The sequence below is a fragment of the Bos indicus genome, chromosome 18 (genome assembly GCF_029378745.1).
Source record: "Bos indicus isolate NIAB-ARS_2022 breed Sahiwal x Tharparkar chromosome 18, NIAB-ARS_B.indTharparkar_mat_pri_1.0, whole genome shotgun sequence".
Taxonomy (NCBI): Eukaryota; Metazoa; Chordata; class Mammalia; order Artiodactyla; family Bovidae; genus Bos; species Bos indicus.
Genome location: NC_091777.1, coordinates 3,534,610 through 3,550,477, shown reverse-complemented (window position 1 = coordinate 3,550,477; position 15,868 = coordinate 3,534,610). Strand labels below are relative to the sequence as shown.

At 42.6% G+C, this 15,868-nt stretch overlaps 1 protein-coding gene across 18 annotated transcripts in view; it reads left to right on the top strand.

Moving 5' to 3' along the window:
* ADAT1 (adenosine deaminase tRNA specific 1) overlaps positions 1 to 15,868 on the top strand; it is a 46,296-nt gene that overhangs the window by 6,084 nt on the left and 24,344 nt on the right. For all 18 annotated transcript variants that reach the window (XR_011561402.1, XR_011561403.1, XM_019978711.2 and 15 more), the window contains 3 exons: positions 3,561 to 4,164; positions 5,887 to 6,032; positions 6,561 to 6,660. Coding sequence is in view for 16 of the 18 variants with exons in the window: in XM_019978711.2 (XP_019834270.2) it covers positions 3,561 to 4,164; positions 5,887 to 6,032; positions 6,561 to 6,660 (850 nt within the window). In the remaining 2 variants the exon portion in view is untranslated. The remainder of the gene's footprint in view (positions 1 to 3,560; positions 4,165 to 5,886; positions 6,033 to 6,560; positions 6,661 to 15,868) is intronic.

The following is a 15,868-nucleotide window of genomic DNA, read 5'->3' as shown; positions in this document are numbered from 1 at the left end:
CTTTCTTTATAGTCCAACTCTTACACCCATACATGACCACTGGAAAAACCGTAGCTTTTACTAAATGGACCTTTGTTAGCAAAGTAATGTCTCTGCTTTTTAATATGCTGTCTAGGTTGGTCATAACTTTTCTCCCAAGGGACAAGCATTTTTTAATTTCATGGCTGCAGTCACCATCTGCACTGATTCTGGAGCCCCCCAAAATAGTCTCTCACTGTTTTCATTGTTTCCCTATCTATTTGCCATGAAGTGATGGGACCAGATGCCATGATCTTAGTTTTCTGAATGTTGAGTTTTAAGCCAACTTTTTCACTCTCCACTTTCACTTTCATCAAGAGGCTTTTGAGTTCCTCTTCACTTTCTGCCATAAGGGTGGTGTCATCTGCATATCTGAGGTTATTGATATTTCTCCTGGCAATCTTGATTCCAGCTTGTGCTTCATCCAGCCAGGCATTTTGCATGATGTACTCTACATATAAGATAAATAAGCAGGGTGACAGTATACAGCCTTGACGTACTCCTTTCCCCATTTGGAACCAGTCTGTTGTTCCATGTCCAGTTCTAACTGCTGCTTCTTGACCTGCATACAGATTTCTCAGGAGGTAGGTCAGATGGTCTGCTATTCCCATCTCTTTCAGAATTTTCCACAATTTGTTGTGATCCACACAGTCAAAGGCTTTGGCATAGTCAATAAAGAAGAAATAGATATTTTTTGGAACTCTTTTGCTTTTTCAGTGATCCAACAGATGTTGGCAATTTGATCTCTGTTTCTTCTGCCTTTTCTAAAACAAGCTTGAACATCTGGAAATTCATGGTTCACATACTGTTGAGGCCTGGCTTGGAAAATTTTGAACATTACTTTGCTAAGGAGTGAGATGAGTTCAATTGTTTGGTAGTTGAGCATTCTTTGGCATTGCCTTTCTTTGGGATTGAAATGAAAACTGACCTTTTCCAGTCCTGTGGCCACTGCTGAGGTTTCCAGATTTGCTGGCGTATTGAGTGCAGCACTTTAACAGCATCATCTTTTAGGATTTAAAATAGCTCAACTGGAATTCCATCACCTCCACTAGCTTTGTTCATAGTGATGCTTTCCTAAGGCCCACTTGACTTCACATTCCAGGATATCTGGCTCTAGGTGAGTGATCACACCATCATGGTTATCTGGTCATGAAGATCTTTTTTATACAGTGCTTCTGTGTATTCTTGCCACCTATTCATTAAACACATATTTTCTACTGTTTGTCAGGGAAGTGTGAAATATGGTTATATAGCAGTGAATAAGTCTAGTCCCTCGTTTACCCTTTAATTTTTCAGGAGATATAGACAGTCATGGTGAGTTAAGATAGATTTTGATCAATTAAAGGGATGTTCAGGTGCTGTAGTTGCATTAGGCAGGAAGACCAAACCTGGCCAAGGGGGGTCACCTCTGTACTTTGTTTTTCTGTCTAGAAAACTGAGAATAATTTCTACCCTTGTAGACAACTCAGGAATGATAATAAAATTTTCTCACCCGAAAAATTTTGAAATAAGGAAATAAGATTGTCCCATGGGTATTACACTAATCACTCTTTAGAGACAATAACTAAAGATCATAATTCAAATAAAAAATATAACTTTATGAGAGAACAGAAAAATGACATACAGAGAAAGGCAGGGCTCATCCATACTCTGTTCTTAGCAATGTCTTTGGACCAAGGCACTCAAGAACCAAAGGATGTTTCTTAACTCAGTGTTTCTCAAACTGTAATATATATAATATGCGCCCCAAGAACTTGTTAAACTGAACATTCAAATACAGCAGCTCTGGAGTGGATCTGGAGGCCTGCCTTTCTAACCAGCTCCCTGGTGATGCCAGGAGTCTTGGCCTGTGGATCCCGCTTTGCCCAGCCAGGGCCTGGTTGATCCCAGCAGCAGGTGTAGCATTCTTGTGGAGACAGAGATCTGGAGATTACAGCTAGCCTGACCACCTAATCAAACAACGAAAATCAGTGGTCCACAGGCTGGTACTGCTCTGTGAGAGAGCACTGCTCCATGGTCACACGAGAAAACTCAGGACTGTTCAGTGAGTTTTTAAAAAGCTAATTTCTTTCCATTTTAAGCTTATGAGATCTTTATGTATTTTTAAATTAATGATAAATAAGCTTTTTAAAGATCTTACTTGATGAAATATAAAATTGACAACACTCTATTGATCTTAAAATCTTGTGGAGATTTTACAGGTCTGTGAAATCAAAATCTGGAACTGCTGATCTAACTCCCTGGGTCATGGGCAATCTTTTACAGTGGGACATTTCCACTGGGGGAAGAGAGAACACTAGAGAATGTGACGGTCTGGCTCACTTGGCATTTATTCCTCATTACTAACTGTTAAGTTGGTGCCTGGGTTGGCTACTTCAGACTTGTGCATTTGAGTTGTGTTAGCATGAGTCAGACTCCCGAGTTCGTACATTGGTCCGGATCAAATCTCTGAGCCTTCAGAGTGGGAGGTGGGCCCTGGAGAATTCTTCAAAGTCACTGTCACCTTGTGAGGTCTCTGGAGGCCTGCCAGCCAGCCTCTCTGGCAACACTCCCATTTCTGCATCTCTTGCCTCTCCCACTCTTAGGTTATATAGACCACAGATGTATTATGTACACACTTCAGAAAAGCAGTACACATTAGTGTTTGAAGAATCTCCCTTCTCTTGGGAAAGCTATGCTTTTTACTGACCTCTGGTTTTCTTTGGTTCAATGTAAACACAGAGTAAGTCAGAAATCTCTGAACCAGCACAGGGAAATACCAGTTATGCAAGTCTTTACTGAGAGGATATGCAAGATGGGTAAATTATAAGCATTATTTGCCGAACTTATTTAACCATGAAATCAACCCTCCGCTTTTATTTTCCAAGGCATCTTGGGGATAACACTCCACAAAATGCACTTGGGAAACCGTGCTCGTTCTAAACCAGGGGTTCCCAACTCAGGACAATTTGATCCCCAAGGGATGCTTGGCAGTATCTGTAGACATTTTGGTGGTCAGACTCAGGGGTACTCTCAGTATTTAGGAGGCAGAAACCAGAGAGACTGCTAAACATCCTGTAATATATAGAACAAGCCCCCATGGCAAAGAATTGTCTGGCCCCAAATGTCCATGTGGAGGTTGAGAAAGCTTGGTCTAATCTAGTGTTTCCAAAACGTCCTGGGATCTTTGTTAAATGGTTCAATTCCTTCCACTGAGAGATTCTAGCTCACTGGGTCTAGGATGGGGGTCATCAGTGAGAACCCCAGAGAATTGTTATAAGGGAAATTTGGCCAAGTGTTCTTAATTCATCTCAGGTCAGCTGGGAGAAGAGTATTAAACTTCATTTAAAGCAGTCGTTCTCAAACTCAAGGTTGTATCAGAATCACATGGAGAGCTTATTAAAACAGACTGCTAGGTACCACCTCAAGAGTTTCTGATTCAATAGGTCTACCATGGGTCCCAAGATTTGGCATTTCTAACAGGTTCACAAGGGATGCTCATGCAGCTGGTCTAGGGGCCTCACTTTGGGAACAACTAGTTTAAGGGATTTCTTCTCCTGCAGGTGGGGATGCCTCCATCATTCCAATGCTTGAGTTTGAAGATCAGCCTTGCTGTCCTGTCAGTAGAGATTGGGCCAGTAACCCATCAGTAGAAACTAGTGATAACCTAGAAGCGCCTGAAGATAAAAGGAAATGTGAAGACCCAGAGAGTCCTGTGACTAAAAAAATGAGGCTGGAGCCCAGGACTCCTGGTGGTACAGCTCACCGTCAGAGTTTTGGCAGTCAGGAAAGGGGCCCAAATCCACCAGATGTCAGCAGCTCTAATCTCACGGCAGAGGAACTGGCCAGTGTCACTGGAATGACCCCTAGTGGTGCCCAAGTGGTGGACGTTTACAGAACTGGAGCCAAGTGTGTGCCTGGAGAAGCTGGAGACTCGGGGCAGCCTGGTGCTGCATATCACCGGGTGGGGCTGCTCCGAGTGAAGCCAGGCCGGGGGGACAGGACTCGCTCCATGTCCTGCAGCGACAAGCTGGCACGGTGGAACATCCTCGGATGCCAGGGGGCACTGCTGATGCACTTCTTAGAAGAACCCATCTATCTGTCAGCTGTGGTCATTGGAAAGTGCCCCTACAGCCAGGAGGCCATGCAGAGAGCACTGATCAGGAGGTGAGAGGGCAGGGGGGCCGTCTTGCCAAGAAACGGTCTAGGGCTGTGTCCACGGGGCCTTGAACCTGGGTACAGACGTAGAAAAAGTTAGGGTTTGTCCTGAGGGAATGACTAAGAAACTGCTCAAACGTTCATTTTGTGTACACTAAGAAAAGAAAAGGAAACCACAGAAGTGGCCAGCTATAGAAGATTGTGACTGTGTTTTGCAACTAATACTGATGAGAATTAAACATGGAAAAATGCTCATAATGTTTAAAGAGCAATTTAGAAGGTAAGATGAGTTCATTTCAGTCTTAAAGTATATTATGTCCATAGGAAAAAAAATTATAGAAAGATATATACCAAGGTATTAATATGATTACCTCTGAGTTGTGGTATTATGGGTGATTTTTTTTTCTTCTTTATGATTACTCTTTTTTTTTTTTTTTTGCAGTGCACATAGTTTGCTATTGTTATGTTTAAGGACACTCAAACATTAGTGTTAATTTTTTAAAAAGAAAAAGATGAAGGATGACCACCCAAGTGTGATCTCCCTAAAGAAGGGCAGCCACGCCTGATGCCTGCCATAGTACCGAGGGCAGAATACGACCAGGGCCTGGGGAAACCTGGGCGCTCTTGTCAAATGCACTCTCCTAAAGCCAGCTCTTGGGAGCAGTGCCAGGATATGACCCACTAATTCCACTCCCACGTACATATCCAAAAGGAATAAGAACACGCATCTACATAAAGGCTGTGCATGAGTGTTCAGAGCAATGCTAGTCATAATACCCTAAAAGTGAAACCACCCAGATGTCCATCAGCTGCTCAATGGATCAATCAAAGATGGTAGCTCCCTATAGTGGAATGTTAGCCTCAAAAAGGGATGGAGTCTGATCCGTGTCACAGCACGGATGAACCTTGAAAACCTTATGCCAGATGGAAAAAGCCACACGTATGATTTCATGGACTGAAATGTCCGAAGTAGGCAAACCAGAGAAGGTAGATTCATGGGTGCCAGGGGCTGGAGAAGGAGACAAGGAGTTACTGCTGTTAAGGAGTGACTGGGATTTCTCTCGGGGTGACGGAAATGTTAGATTTCGGTGCTTGCGGCACAACTCTGTGACTAAAAGCACTGAATTATAACTTGAAATGGGTGAATTTTATGGTATATAAACTTATACAAATAAAGATGCTAAGGGGGAAAAAAGGCAATCCTAGGCACGGTGCCCAAGGCATTTTCTCTGTTTTCCATGTTTTCTTGATTCTGAGACTATAAGTTGCTGTCTACTCAGTTCTAGACCCACTTCATGTTGGCATCTACTTTGTGTGAAATAGAAAAAAATGAAGTTTTATATTACAGAATAATTATGGTTTCTGGTATATTTGAATGACTCCTTAGGAAGCTACTGCCAACAGGTTAATATTTCTGCTTAAGGTCTTCAAATCTTTCAAACCCATTACAAGGAACAGAGTTTGGTGCTACTGAAGTCCCTGAGGGACGGCGGTAAGTTCCTAGCTTCACTTCAGAGTGACGGAAGTGATTTTCCCGCATTCATAAGGCTCAGAGGATCTAGGTTCTGTTCTGTCACTACCTCCTATACCATCCCCATAAACAAACAAATGCACACACCTTCTAAAGCTTTTGCCTCTTGCTAAGACGTGGGTGGTGATGTGGTACACAGCCCTAGATATTCTCTCTGTCGAGGAGTGAGCCAAATTTCATGCATTTTCCCTCACATTTAGGTGTCAGAACGTTTCGGCTCTGCCAGAAGGCTTTGGAGTTCAAGAAGTGAAAATACAGCAGTCAGATTTACTGTTTGAACAGAGCCGCCGTGCAGTGCAGACGAGAAAGGCTGACAGCCCAGGCCGACTTGTTCCTTGTGGGGCAGGTGAGGGGTCCAGGTTCCACTTGCTCTGGAGTCCCCTGTCCCCAGACTGTAGAGTGGCCTGGGAGACACTGCATCCTCCCAGCCTGGGGTAGCACTTTCCCACACAAGTTGTCAATAATGTGGGCTCAGGAGACACCCACAGTGGGTCAGGATCATGCTGTGTGACCCTGGGCACCTTGTTCTCTCTTAGCCTCAGTTTCTTCATCTTCAGATAAGAATTTGTCATTTATTTGTCAGGGTTGTTATGAGGAATAAATGAGAGATTTTTTTTTCATGCATTTGCTGTGTGTCCAGCATATAATAAATGTTTTAATGATTGTTAGCCCTGATGGTGATGATGATGAAGAATCATGAGCTACTTTATACTCTTATACTCCGGAGGGCAAGCGTCAGAGTGATAGCCACTGTCTCTGACATCATATCCAACTCTCACGGGTCTGCAGTGGTCGGGAAATATTCTTACTAAAATACCTCTGACATTTACAGAAAACTGAACACCTTTAACCCCAGAATCTTACCTTTTCCTAGCCATCAGCTGGAGTGCAGTGCCTGAGCAGCCCCTGGATGTCACCGCCAATGGCTTTCCCCAGGGGACAACAAAGAAAGGAATCGGACGCCTTCAGGCCAGGTACAGGGTACTGGGGCGGCGGTGGTGGCAGTGTGTTCACACCTCACCACCCTCCGATTCCAGAACATTTCCATCCCCACAGAAAGAGCCCCCACACCCATGAGCAGTCCCTCCCCTCCAGTTCTCTCGCCCTTGGCGCCCACAGGTCTACTTTCTGTTTTTATGGATTTACCTGTTCTTGACTTTTTTCTGCACGAAATCACACAATATGTGGCTTGTTTCACTTAACATGAGGTTTTCAAGCTTCATCCATGTTGTATCATGTGTCACTGCTTCATTGCTTTATTCCATCATATGGATATACCAGTTTGGAGAGGGGCGCTGGTGTTTTTAACTTTTTTTTTTTGGCTGCATAACTTGTAAGATCTCACTTCCCTGACTGGGGATCAAACCCTTGCCCCTGCAGTGGAAATGCAGAGTCCCACCCGCCGGACCGCCAGGGAATTCCCTGGGTATACCGGGTTTTTAATCTGGTCCATTGATGGTTATTTTACTTTGGGGGTATTCTGAATAATAATTCTGCTCTGAACATTCAGAATGCAAGCTTTTGGGTGGACATTTGTTTTCAATTCTCTTGCGTATACTTGGAGTGGGATTGCTGGGTCATGGGATAACTTTATGTTTAACTTTTGAGGAACTGCCAGACTGTTTACATAATAGCTGCAACATTTTAGACTTCTATCGGCAGTATATGAGAATTTCATTTATCTCCCACATCCTTTTCAACACTTGTTTTTATTTGTCTTTTATTATAACCATTGAATGTGAAGTTCTGTTTCATTGTGGATTTGATTTGCATTTCCCTAGTAACTAATGATGTTGAGCATCTTTTCCTGTATAGCCAATTGTATATTTTCTTTAAAGAAATATCTATTCAGATCTTTTGCCCACTTTTAAAATCAGTTTGTCTTTTTATTGTTGATTTGCAAGATTTCCTTGTATATTATGGGTATGGACCCTTTATTAGATATATATTTCAAATATTTTCTCTAATTCTGTGGATTGTCTTTCTTTTTTTTAAAGTGTTCTTTAAAGCAGAAAAGTGTTCTATTTTGAGGAAGTCCATCTTATCTATTTTTTTATTTCATGGTTTGTGCTTTTAGTGTCATGTAAAAATCTGTAGTCTAATCCAAGGTCACAAATATTTACCTAGTATTTTCTTCTCATAGTTTTAGCTTTTATGTTTAGGACTTTGATCTATTTTAATTTAGTTTTTATAAGGTATGAGGTAGGGATCCAACTTTATTTTGCATGTGGATATCTTTATCCCAGCATCATTTCTTGGAAAAGCTATTCTTTCCTCTTGTTGTTCAGTTGCTCAGTCGTGTCTGACTCTTTGCAACCCATGGACTGCAGCACAACTGGCGTCCCTGTCCTTCATCATCTCCCAGAGCTTGCTCAAAGTCATGTCCATCAAGTCGGTGATGCCATCCAACCATCTCATCCTCTGTCATCCCCTTCTCCTCCTGCCTTCTATCTTTCCCAGCACCAGGGTCGTTTCCAGAGAATCAGCTTTTCCCATCAGGTGGCCAAAGTATTGGAGCTTCAGCTTCAGTAGCAGTCCTTCCAATGTATATTCAGGGTTGATTTTTTTTTAGGATTGACTGGTTAGATCTCCTTGCAGTCCAGGGGACTCTCAGGAGTCGTCTCTAACACCACAGTTTAAAAGCATCAATTCTTCAACGTTCAGCCTTCTTCTTTGCCCTGGAAGATTTTGAACACTTTCTTGGGTCTTACCACAAGAAATCTGGTTTAGTAGAACAAGGCTGGAACCCAAGAATCATTTATGAAGCTTCACAGTGATTAGACTGGCAAGAAAAGTGCCATAAATACAAGACTTTGCATCTTCAAATTGACTTTTATTGAAATGTGAAGCATGTGATATGCTGGACATGAGACTTGGGTATCATGCCTGTGTGTTTGGAGGTTCATGTATCTGCCTTATTGGTTCTTCTTTTGTTAAATGTTCATCTTGGCCACTCTGCTTTTCACTCCCAGTGAACCACGGAGGGTCTGCAGTAACCCAAGGGTGGACGGGGCTGTGGGCTAGTAGCCTCTCCATCAGGGTCTTTCCGTCTGTCTGGACTGAACTGCTGCCGAGTGACTGTTGTCAGACTCCCACAGTTTAAAAATAGTTCTTTTCCCTTTAAGTGGCTCTTCCATGTCTTTTTTATGCCCCCTTATAAAGAGTTGTATTGTAATGAAAGTTCACAGGTGGATTTCTTTCTTTTCTTTTTGACATGCTTATTTGTCTCCCTCAACGGAAACAATAATAACAACTTACATCCTTTCAGACTTAAAAAAAAAAAGTTTTTTTCTCACAAACACTAACAAGGGTTCAGACTCCTATCAGGAGATCTGGCCTGTCTCTTATATTCAAGCTATTGAATCGAGTAGTATTTACAGAATTTTTGTTGTTGTTGTTTTGTTTTTAGGGATAGAGATTTCTTTGCAGTTTTTCTCAAGGACCTCCCAGCTTCAGGCCAAGGTCTGCATCTCTCAGGGGATCAGCCCTTAACCACAGACCAGGATGTGTGAGCAGAGCAGGTCAGGAGAGCCAGGGAGCACACTTCCTGCCGAGTCCTGCCTTTGCAGGCAGTGACAGACTAGCCGCAACCCATGCTGGCCCCACCCTCCTGCCTGGGGCTTCAGTCTGTTGCTTTGCTGAGGTCTAAGTGCTCTTACTCTTGCCTGGGAAATCCCACGGACGGAGGAGCCTGGTAGGCTGCAGTCCATGGGGTCGCAAAGAGTCGGACACAACTGTGCGACTTTACTTTCCCTTTTCACTTTCATGCATTGGGGAAGGAAATGGCAACCCACTCCAGTGTTCTTGCCTGGAGAATCTCATGGACAGCGGAGCCTGGTGGGCTTCCGTCTATGGGGTTGCACAGAGTCGAACACGACTCTTGCGACTTAGCAGCAGCAGCAGCAGCAGCAAATGCTCTTCACTGTGAACCCACACAATCTTTTACCTTAAAAACTTACCTTACCACTGCTTTCTTGCTCAAAATTACCATCTTTTCTCCAGATTCCTAAAGTGCTGTTTTCCAGCTTGTCCCAATATGTCACTGTTTTCTGTGTGATTGGGAGTGCCCCTTTTCTCACCCTGGCTCTGTCTCCAGTTACCCAGGTGTCTTTGAACAAGTCTGTTAGCCCTCTGGGCCTCAGTTCAGTTCAGTTCAGTCTTGTCCGACCCTTTGTGACCCCATGGACTCCAGCACACCAGGCTTTTCTGTCCTTCACCAATTCCCGGAGCTTGCTCAAACTCGTGTCCATCAAGTCAGTGATGCCATCCAACCATCTCATCCTCTGTCATCCCCTTCTCCTGTGTTCAGTCTTTCTTAGCGTCAGGGTCTTTTTCAGTGAGTCAGTTCTTCTCATCAGGTGGCCAAAGTATTGGAGTTTCAGCTTCAGTATCAGTTCTTCCAATGAATATTCAGGACTCATCTCCTTTAGGATGGACTGGTTGGATCTCCTTGCAGTCCAAGGAGCTATCCAGAGCCTTCTCCAGCACCATAGTTCAAAAGCATCAATTCTTCAGCGCTCAGCTTTCTTTATCGTTCAACTCTGACATCCATACATGACTCCGGGAAAAACCGTAGCTTTGACTAGATGGACCTTTGTTGGCAAAGTGATGTCTCAGTGTGTAGAAATGTCTCAGTGTGTTCATATCTGTATGAACCTCGGTGTGTTCATATCTGTAAGACAGATATGGCCTCATAAGACTGAGGCCTCAGAGTAAGGGCCTCAGTATGGTCGTATCTGTAAGACAAGGAATACTGGAGAAGGCAATCTGAGGCTTCTGTCATATTGTGGATGTCTCTCCATTTAGAAGGCAGACTTGATACAGAAGGAAGTTCATGGTGGAAAGAGCAGAAGCTCTGCAGTTCAAGAGACTGATGTTTAATTCCAGGCTCCTTTCCCCCCAGTAATTGAGCAAATTACTTTACCTCTCTGAGCCCCAGTTTCCCCAACAATAAAACAAGGGTAACTCCGAGTATCTATCACCCAGGAATGTGAAAATTGAGAGAGAGTGCCTCTAACATGGTGCAGGGCTTTCAGTAGACATCTTGTGAAGATAGATGCCCCCCTTCAGTCATCAAATGAAGCTGCATGTTACGTTTGAAAGAATCAGTTGCTTTAATTCTAAAGACTGACCACTGCAGGGGAGAGAGGGTTTCCTCACTTTTCATTCCCGAGTGCCCTCCTGGGACCTCCATGTTTTAGAACAATCTGGAATACAAACTCAAGACTTCCAGGATGTTAGAAGCATTTAAAATTCTAGTGCAATACTCAAAGGTAATATTTTTTATACCTTTTTTAAATTAATTTTTATTGGAGTACAGTTGTTTTACAATGTTGCGTTCATTTCTGCTGTACAGCAAAGTGAATCAGTTATAGATATGCAAGTGTTCCCTCTTTTTTAGACTTCCTTCCCATTTAGGTCGTCACAGAGCATTGAGGAGAGGTCCCCGCGCTGGACAGCACGTTCTCATCACTTTATACATTTGTTGTTGTTTAGCTGCTAAGTCATGTCCGACTCTTTTGTGACCCCGTGGACTGTAGCCCACTAGGCTCCTCTGTCCTTGGGATTTCCCAGGCAAGAATGCTGGAGTGGGTTGCCATTTCCCTCTCCATTTTTATACATAGTAGTGTATATACGTCAATCCCAATCTCCCAATTGATTCCACGCCTCCCTTCCCCGTCTTGGTATCCATAAGTTTGTTTTCTCTATATCTGTGTCTTTATTTCTGGTTTGCAGATAAACTCATCTGTACTCATCCCTCATTCTTCTAGATTCCGTATATAAGCAGTATTATCCAATACTTGTTTTTCTCTTTCTGACTGACTTCACTCTGTATGACAGTTTCTTAGTCTACCCATGTCTCTGCAGGCAGCACCATTTCATTCCTTTCTATGGCTGAGTAATACTCCATTATCTATACGTACCACATCTTTATCCATTCCTCTGTCGATGAACATTTAGAGTGCTTCCATGTCCTGGCTGTTGTAAACAGTGCTGCAGTGAACATTGTGTGTGTGGGGGGGGGGGGGGGAGGGGGATGTCTTTTTGAATTACGGTTTTCTCTGGCTATATGCCCAGGAGTAGGATTGCTAGATCATATGGTAGTCCTGCTTTCAGTTTTTTGAGAAACCTCTAAACTGTTCTCCATAGTGACTATATCAATTTACATCCCACCAACAGTATAGGAGGGTGCCCTTTTTTCCACATCCTCTCCAGCATTTATTGCTTGTAGATTTTTTGATGATGAAAGAATGCTCAAACTACCGCGCAATTGCACTCAACTCACACGCTAGTAAAGTAATGCTCAAAGTTCTCCAAGCCAGACTTCAGCAATATGTGAACCGTGAACTTCCTGATGTTCAAGCTGGTTTTAGAAAAGGCAGAGGAACCAGAGATCAAATTGCCAACACCTGCTGGATCATAGAAAAAGCAAGAGAGTTCCAGAAAAACATCTGTTTCTGCTTTATTGACTATGCCAAAGCCTTTGACTGTGTGGATCACAAGAAACTGTGGAAAATCCTGAAAGAGATGGGAATACCAGACCACCTGATCTGCCTCTTGAGAAATTTGTATGCAGGTCAGGAAGCAACAGTTAGAACTAGACATGGAAGAACAGACTGGTTCCAAATAGGAAAAGGAGTTCATCAAGGCTGTATATTGTCACCCTATTTATTTACTTATATGCAGAGTACATCATGAGAAACACTGGACTGGAAGAAACACAACTGGAATCAAGATTGCCGGGAGAAATATCAATAACCTCAGATATGCAGATGACACCACCCTTATGGCACAAAGTGAAGAGGAACTCAAAAGCCTCTGGATGAAAGTGAAAGTGGAGAGTGAAAAAGTTGGCTTAAGGCTCAACATTCAGAAAACGAAGATCATGGCATCCAGTCCCATCACTTCATGGGAAATAGATGGGGAAACAGTGTCAGACTTTATTTTTCTGGGCTCCAAAATCACTACAGATGGTGACTCCAGCCATGAAATTAAAAGACGCTTACTCCTTGGGAGGAAAGTTATGACCAACCTAGATAGCATATTCAAAAGCAGAGACATTACTTTGCCAACAAAGGTTCGTCTAGTCAAGGCTATGGTTTTTCCTGTGGTCATGTATGGATGTGAGAGTTGGACTGTGAAGAAGGCTGAGCGCCGAAGAATTGATGCTTTTGAACTGTGGTGTTGGAGAAGACTCTTAAGAGTCCCTTGGACTGCAAGGAGATCCAAGCAGTCCATTCTGAAGGAGATCAGCCCTGGGATTTCTTTGGAAGGAATGATGCTAAAGCTGAAACTCCAGTACTTTGGCCACCTCATGCTTAGAGTTGACTCATTGGAAAAGACTCTGATGCTGGGATGGATTGGGGGCAGGAGGAGAAGGGGACGACAGAGGATGAGATGGCTGGATGGCTTCACTGACTCGATGGACGTGAGTCTGAGTGAACTCCGGGAGTTGGTGATGGACAGGGAGGCCTGGCGTGCTGCGATTCATGGGGTCGCAAAGAGTCGGACACGACTGAGCGACTGATCTGATCTGATTCTGATTGGTGTGAGGTGGCACCTCATTGTAGTTTTGATTTGCATCTCTCTAGTAATTAATGATGTTGAGCAATTTTTTCATGTGTTTGTTGGCTATCTCTGATGGCCAACAAACACTTGAAAAGGTAGTATTTATGTTTTTGTGTTTATTGCAAACAAGGAGATAATAACAGGAATCAGATAAAGGACCCTAATTTTCCAGAAGCTTAATTTTACTGTTTGCCCCAAAGTGGCAAATCCTTTTAAATTCTCTTTGCTCTGAAGAGGCATATCCTCTTTCCATCCCACATGAGCTGCCACAGCATCCTGAGAGATCATGACATGGCTCATTGGATTAAAAAAGAGAAGGATAAGAGAGTGAACAAACAAAGTGTGTCCAAGTGCATTAGAAGAAAGATAGGCCTAGGTTGAATGTGAATGTGTGATCTTTAAAAAAAATTATGTGTGTATGTATAGCTTTCCTAGCTCTTTGATGCACCAATCAGCAATATTAACCAACTCACCAGGGAGACGTTAATATCTAAGAAAGTAATCCTCACTGCTAAAAGGAACTAGGGTTTATTGGAACATAGCATCTAGCAGTCACCAAGATGGTTTTATGACATTAATGGTTATTGTTGGGTGAGTCTCTTTGACAGAGAAGTTATTAGTGTAGTCACTCTGTTCTGTTGTTGAACAAGTCTTGAGAAAGGTCTTATTTCTCTGGAGGGAGATCTTTTCCAGCAAAGGAGAGATTCCCAATTTATCTTTATAGATATAACACCTAAACATTACTCATGAGGTGACTTAGACCAAAAGCACTCATAAGAGAAAGTACCATTCGGTGCCCCAGAGGGAAGAATGTTGAAAACATTTGCAGATCTGTTCTCAAAAAGCTGCTAAGCTGTGTATCACTGACGGCTTCTCACGGTGACGCTAGAGGCCTTGACGTTTCACCACAGTGTTGGTGGTAAACAGAATCCAGCTGACTCCTTCCTGTGAGGCTTAAGTGATGCATTTCTTCAGTGAACCTTGAGTGGATCCCTTCTCCAGACTACAGAGCATGGCATGGTTGATTTCTGAGGCTCCTTGTTCTTGTGGATGAAATTCCTTGACATATTTCATTAATGTTCTGTAATTCTGTAGCCAGATGTTCTTTCATAGTTGTACATCAGCAGCCACTGGGCTTTAGCAAAAATCTCATGGGCTCTCATATCAGTATTTCAAAGGGGAACATGAGCATGTGGGGCAAGATATTAGCTTATCTTTTGTACTCCTCTTTTGCTGATTCTGCGTGATGTGGGCAGTGGAAATGTGGGCTCTGTAAGACTCTGCTGCTGCTGCTGCTGAGTCGCTTCAGTTGTGTCTGACTCTGTGCGACCCCAGAGACGGCAGCCCACCAGACTTTCCCGCCCCTGGGATTACTCTCTAAACTTCCTCAAAATGTGTGGTCATGTCACCAAAAATGGTTTCAGACTCTTAAATCTAGAAATGAAATCTTTGATTCTAGGTAACAGTGAGCATATCAACTAACCTACCTGAAAGCACACATGCAACAAAGCGTAAATAATGTTTGTTTTTAACTGGGTAAAACCAACCATGATATGGTACTAATTATCTGAAAAAAATTTCTAAATCTTCCCCTTTTTGAGGGTCATGAACTTCAGGCTTTGCTCTTAATATGTTTCTGTTAGCTATAGAAACTTCATTCTCTGTCTTTTGTTTAGGCCTAGAAAGCACAGGGAGCTGCCAGACAGCCTCATTTCTTTGTCCTGTGTGAGGTTTTTCCAGGACCATCACTTCGCTGCTCCAGTATATAGAACCATTTCTCTCTAAAGTGCCCTGGTTCTGTTACAGGAGAATAGCATTACCACCTGAAATCCATGTTCGAAGCATCCATGTTTAATTGTTTCTTACAAGTCTTTTAAGTGTTAGGTTGATCTAGCTAGTTGGTATGCCAGTGAATCAACTAGGCAAAATATTATGTGAAGCTGTGAGGCTTGGCTAAAAGTAATTTCTTAATTGTCTAATCAGTCAGTATGAATTAATCAATATTATTCACACTTAAACTACTGGATGAATAAAAGATTTAACATTACAGTTGCCTTTGATGACCACCCTTTGGATATATTTTCACTAATATTGAACGGATTATTTTGTTCTTGAGTAATAATTTTCAGTTCTAATGCAATCATATAAACACTTGCCCTGTATTTTAATTCTGTGATTTTAGTTCAGTTTCAGGGGATTGGTATTTCAATCTGACAGTTCCTACTTAGTGGCAGCTTTAGCTCCAGCTGCTTATTAGCTCTACCAGCCCAGTTTATTGAGTAGAAAAAATATGAGCACTTTGAGCTACAGGAATTTCACTTATCTGACCTCTTTCTGGTACACTCGCAATGACCCAATACATGGTTATGTATAAAAGGCTCTCATCCAATACAAGCTCCCTGTCAGAGAAACTCATTTTATTTTCTTTATAGAAAAAGAATCTATAGTAATTTTATTGAAATCTATGTTTTAAGTGAATACATAGCAAACTTAGAATATTTTATATGTATATGTATGTATGTCTCTTTCTGGGCATTCTGTTCTGTTCCGTTGGTCTGTTTTTCCCTACACCAAAACCATACTCTTAATTACCATAGCTTTATAATAAGATGA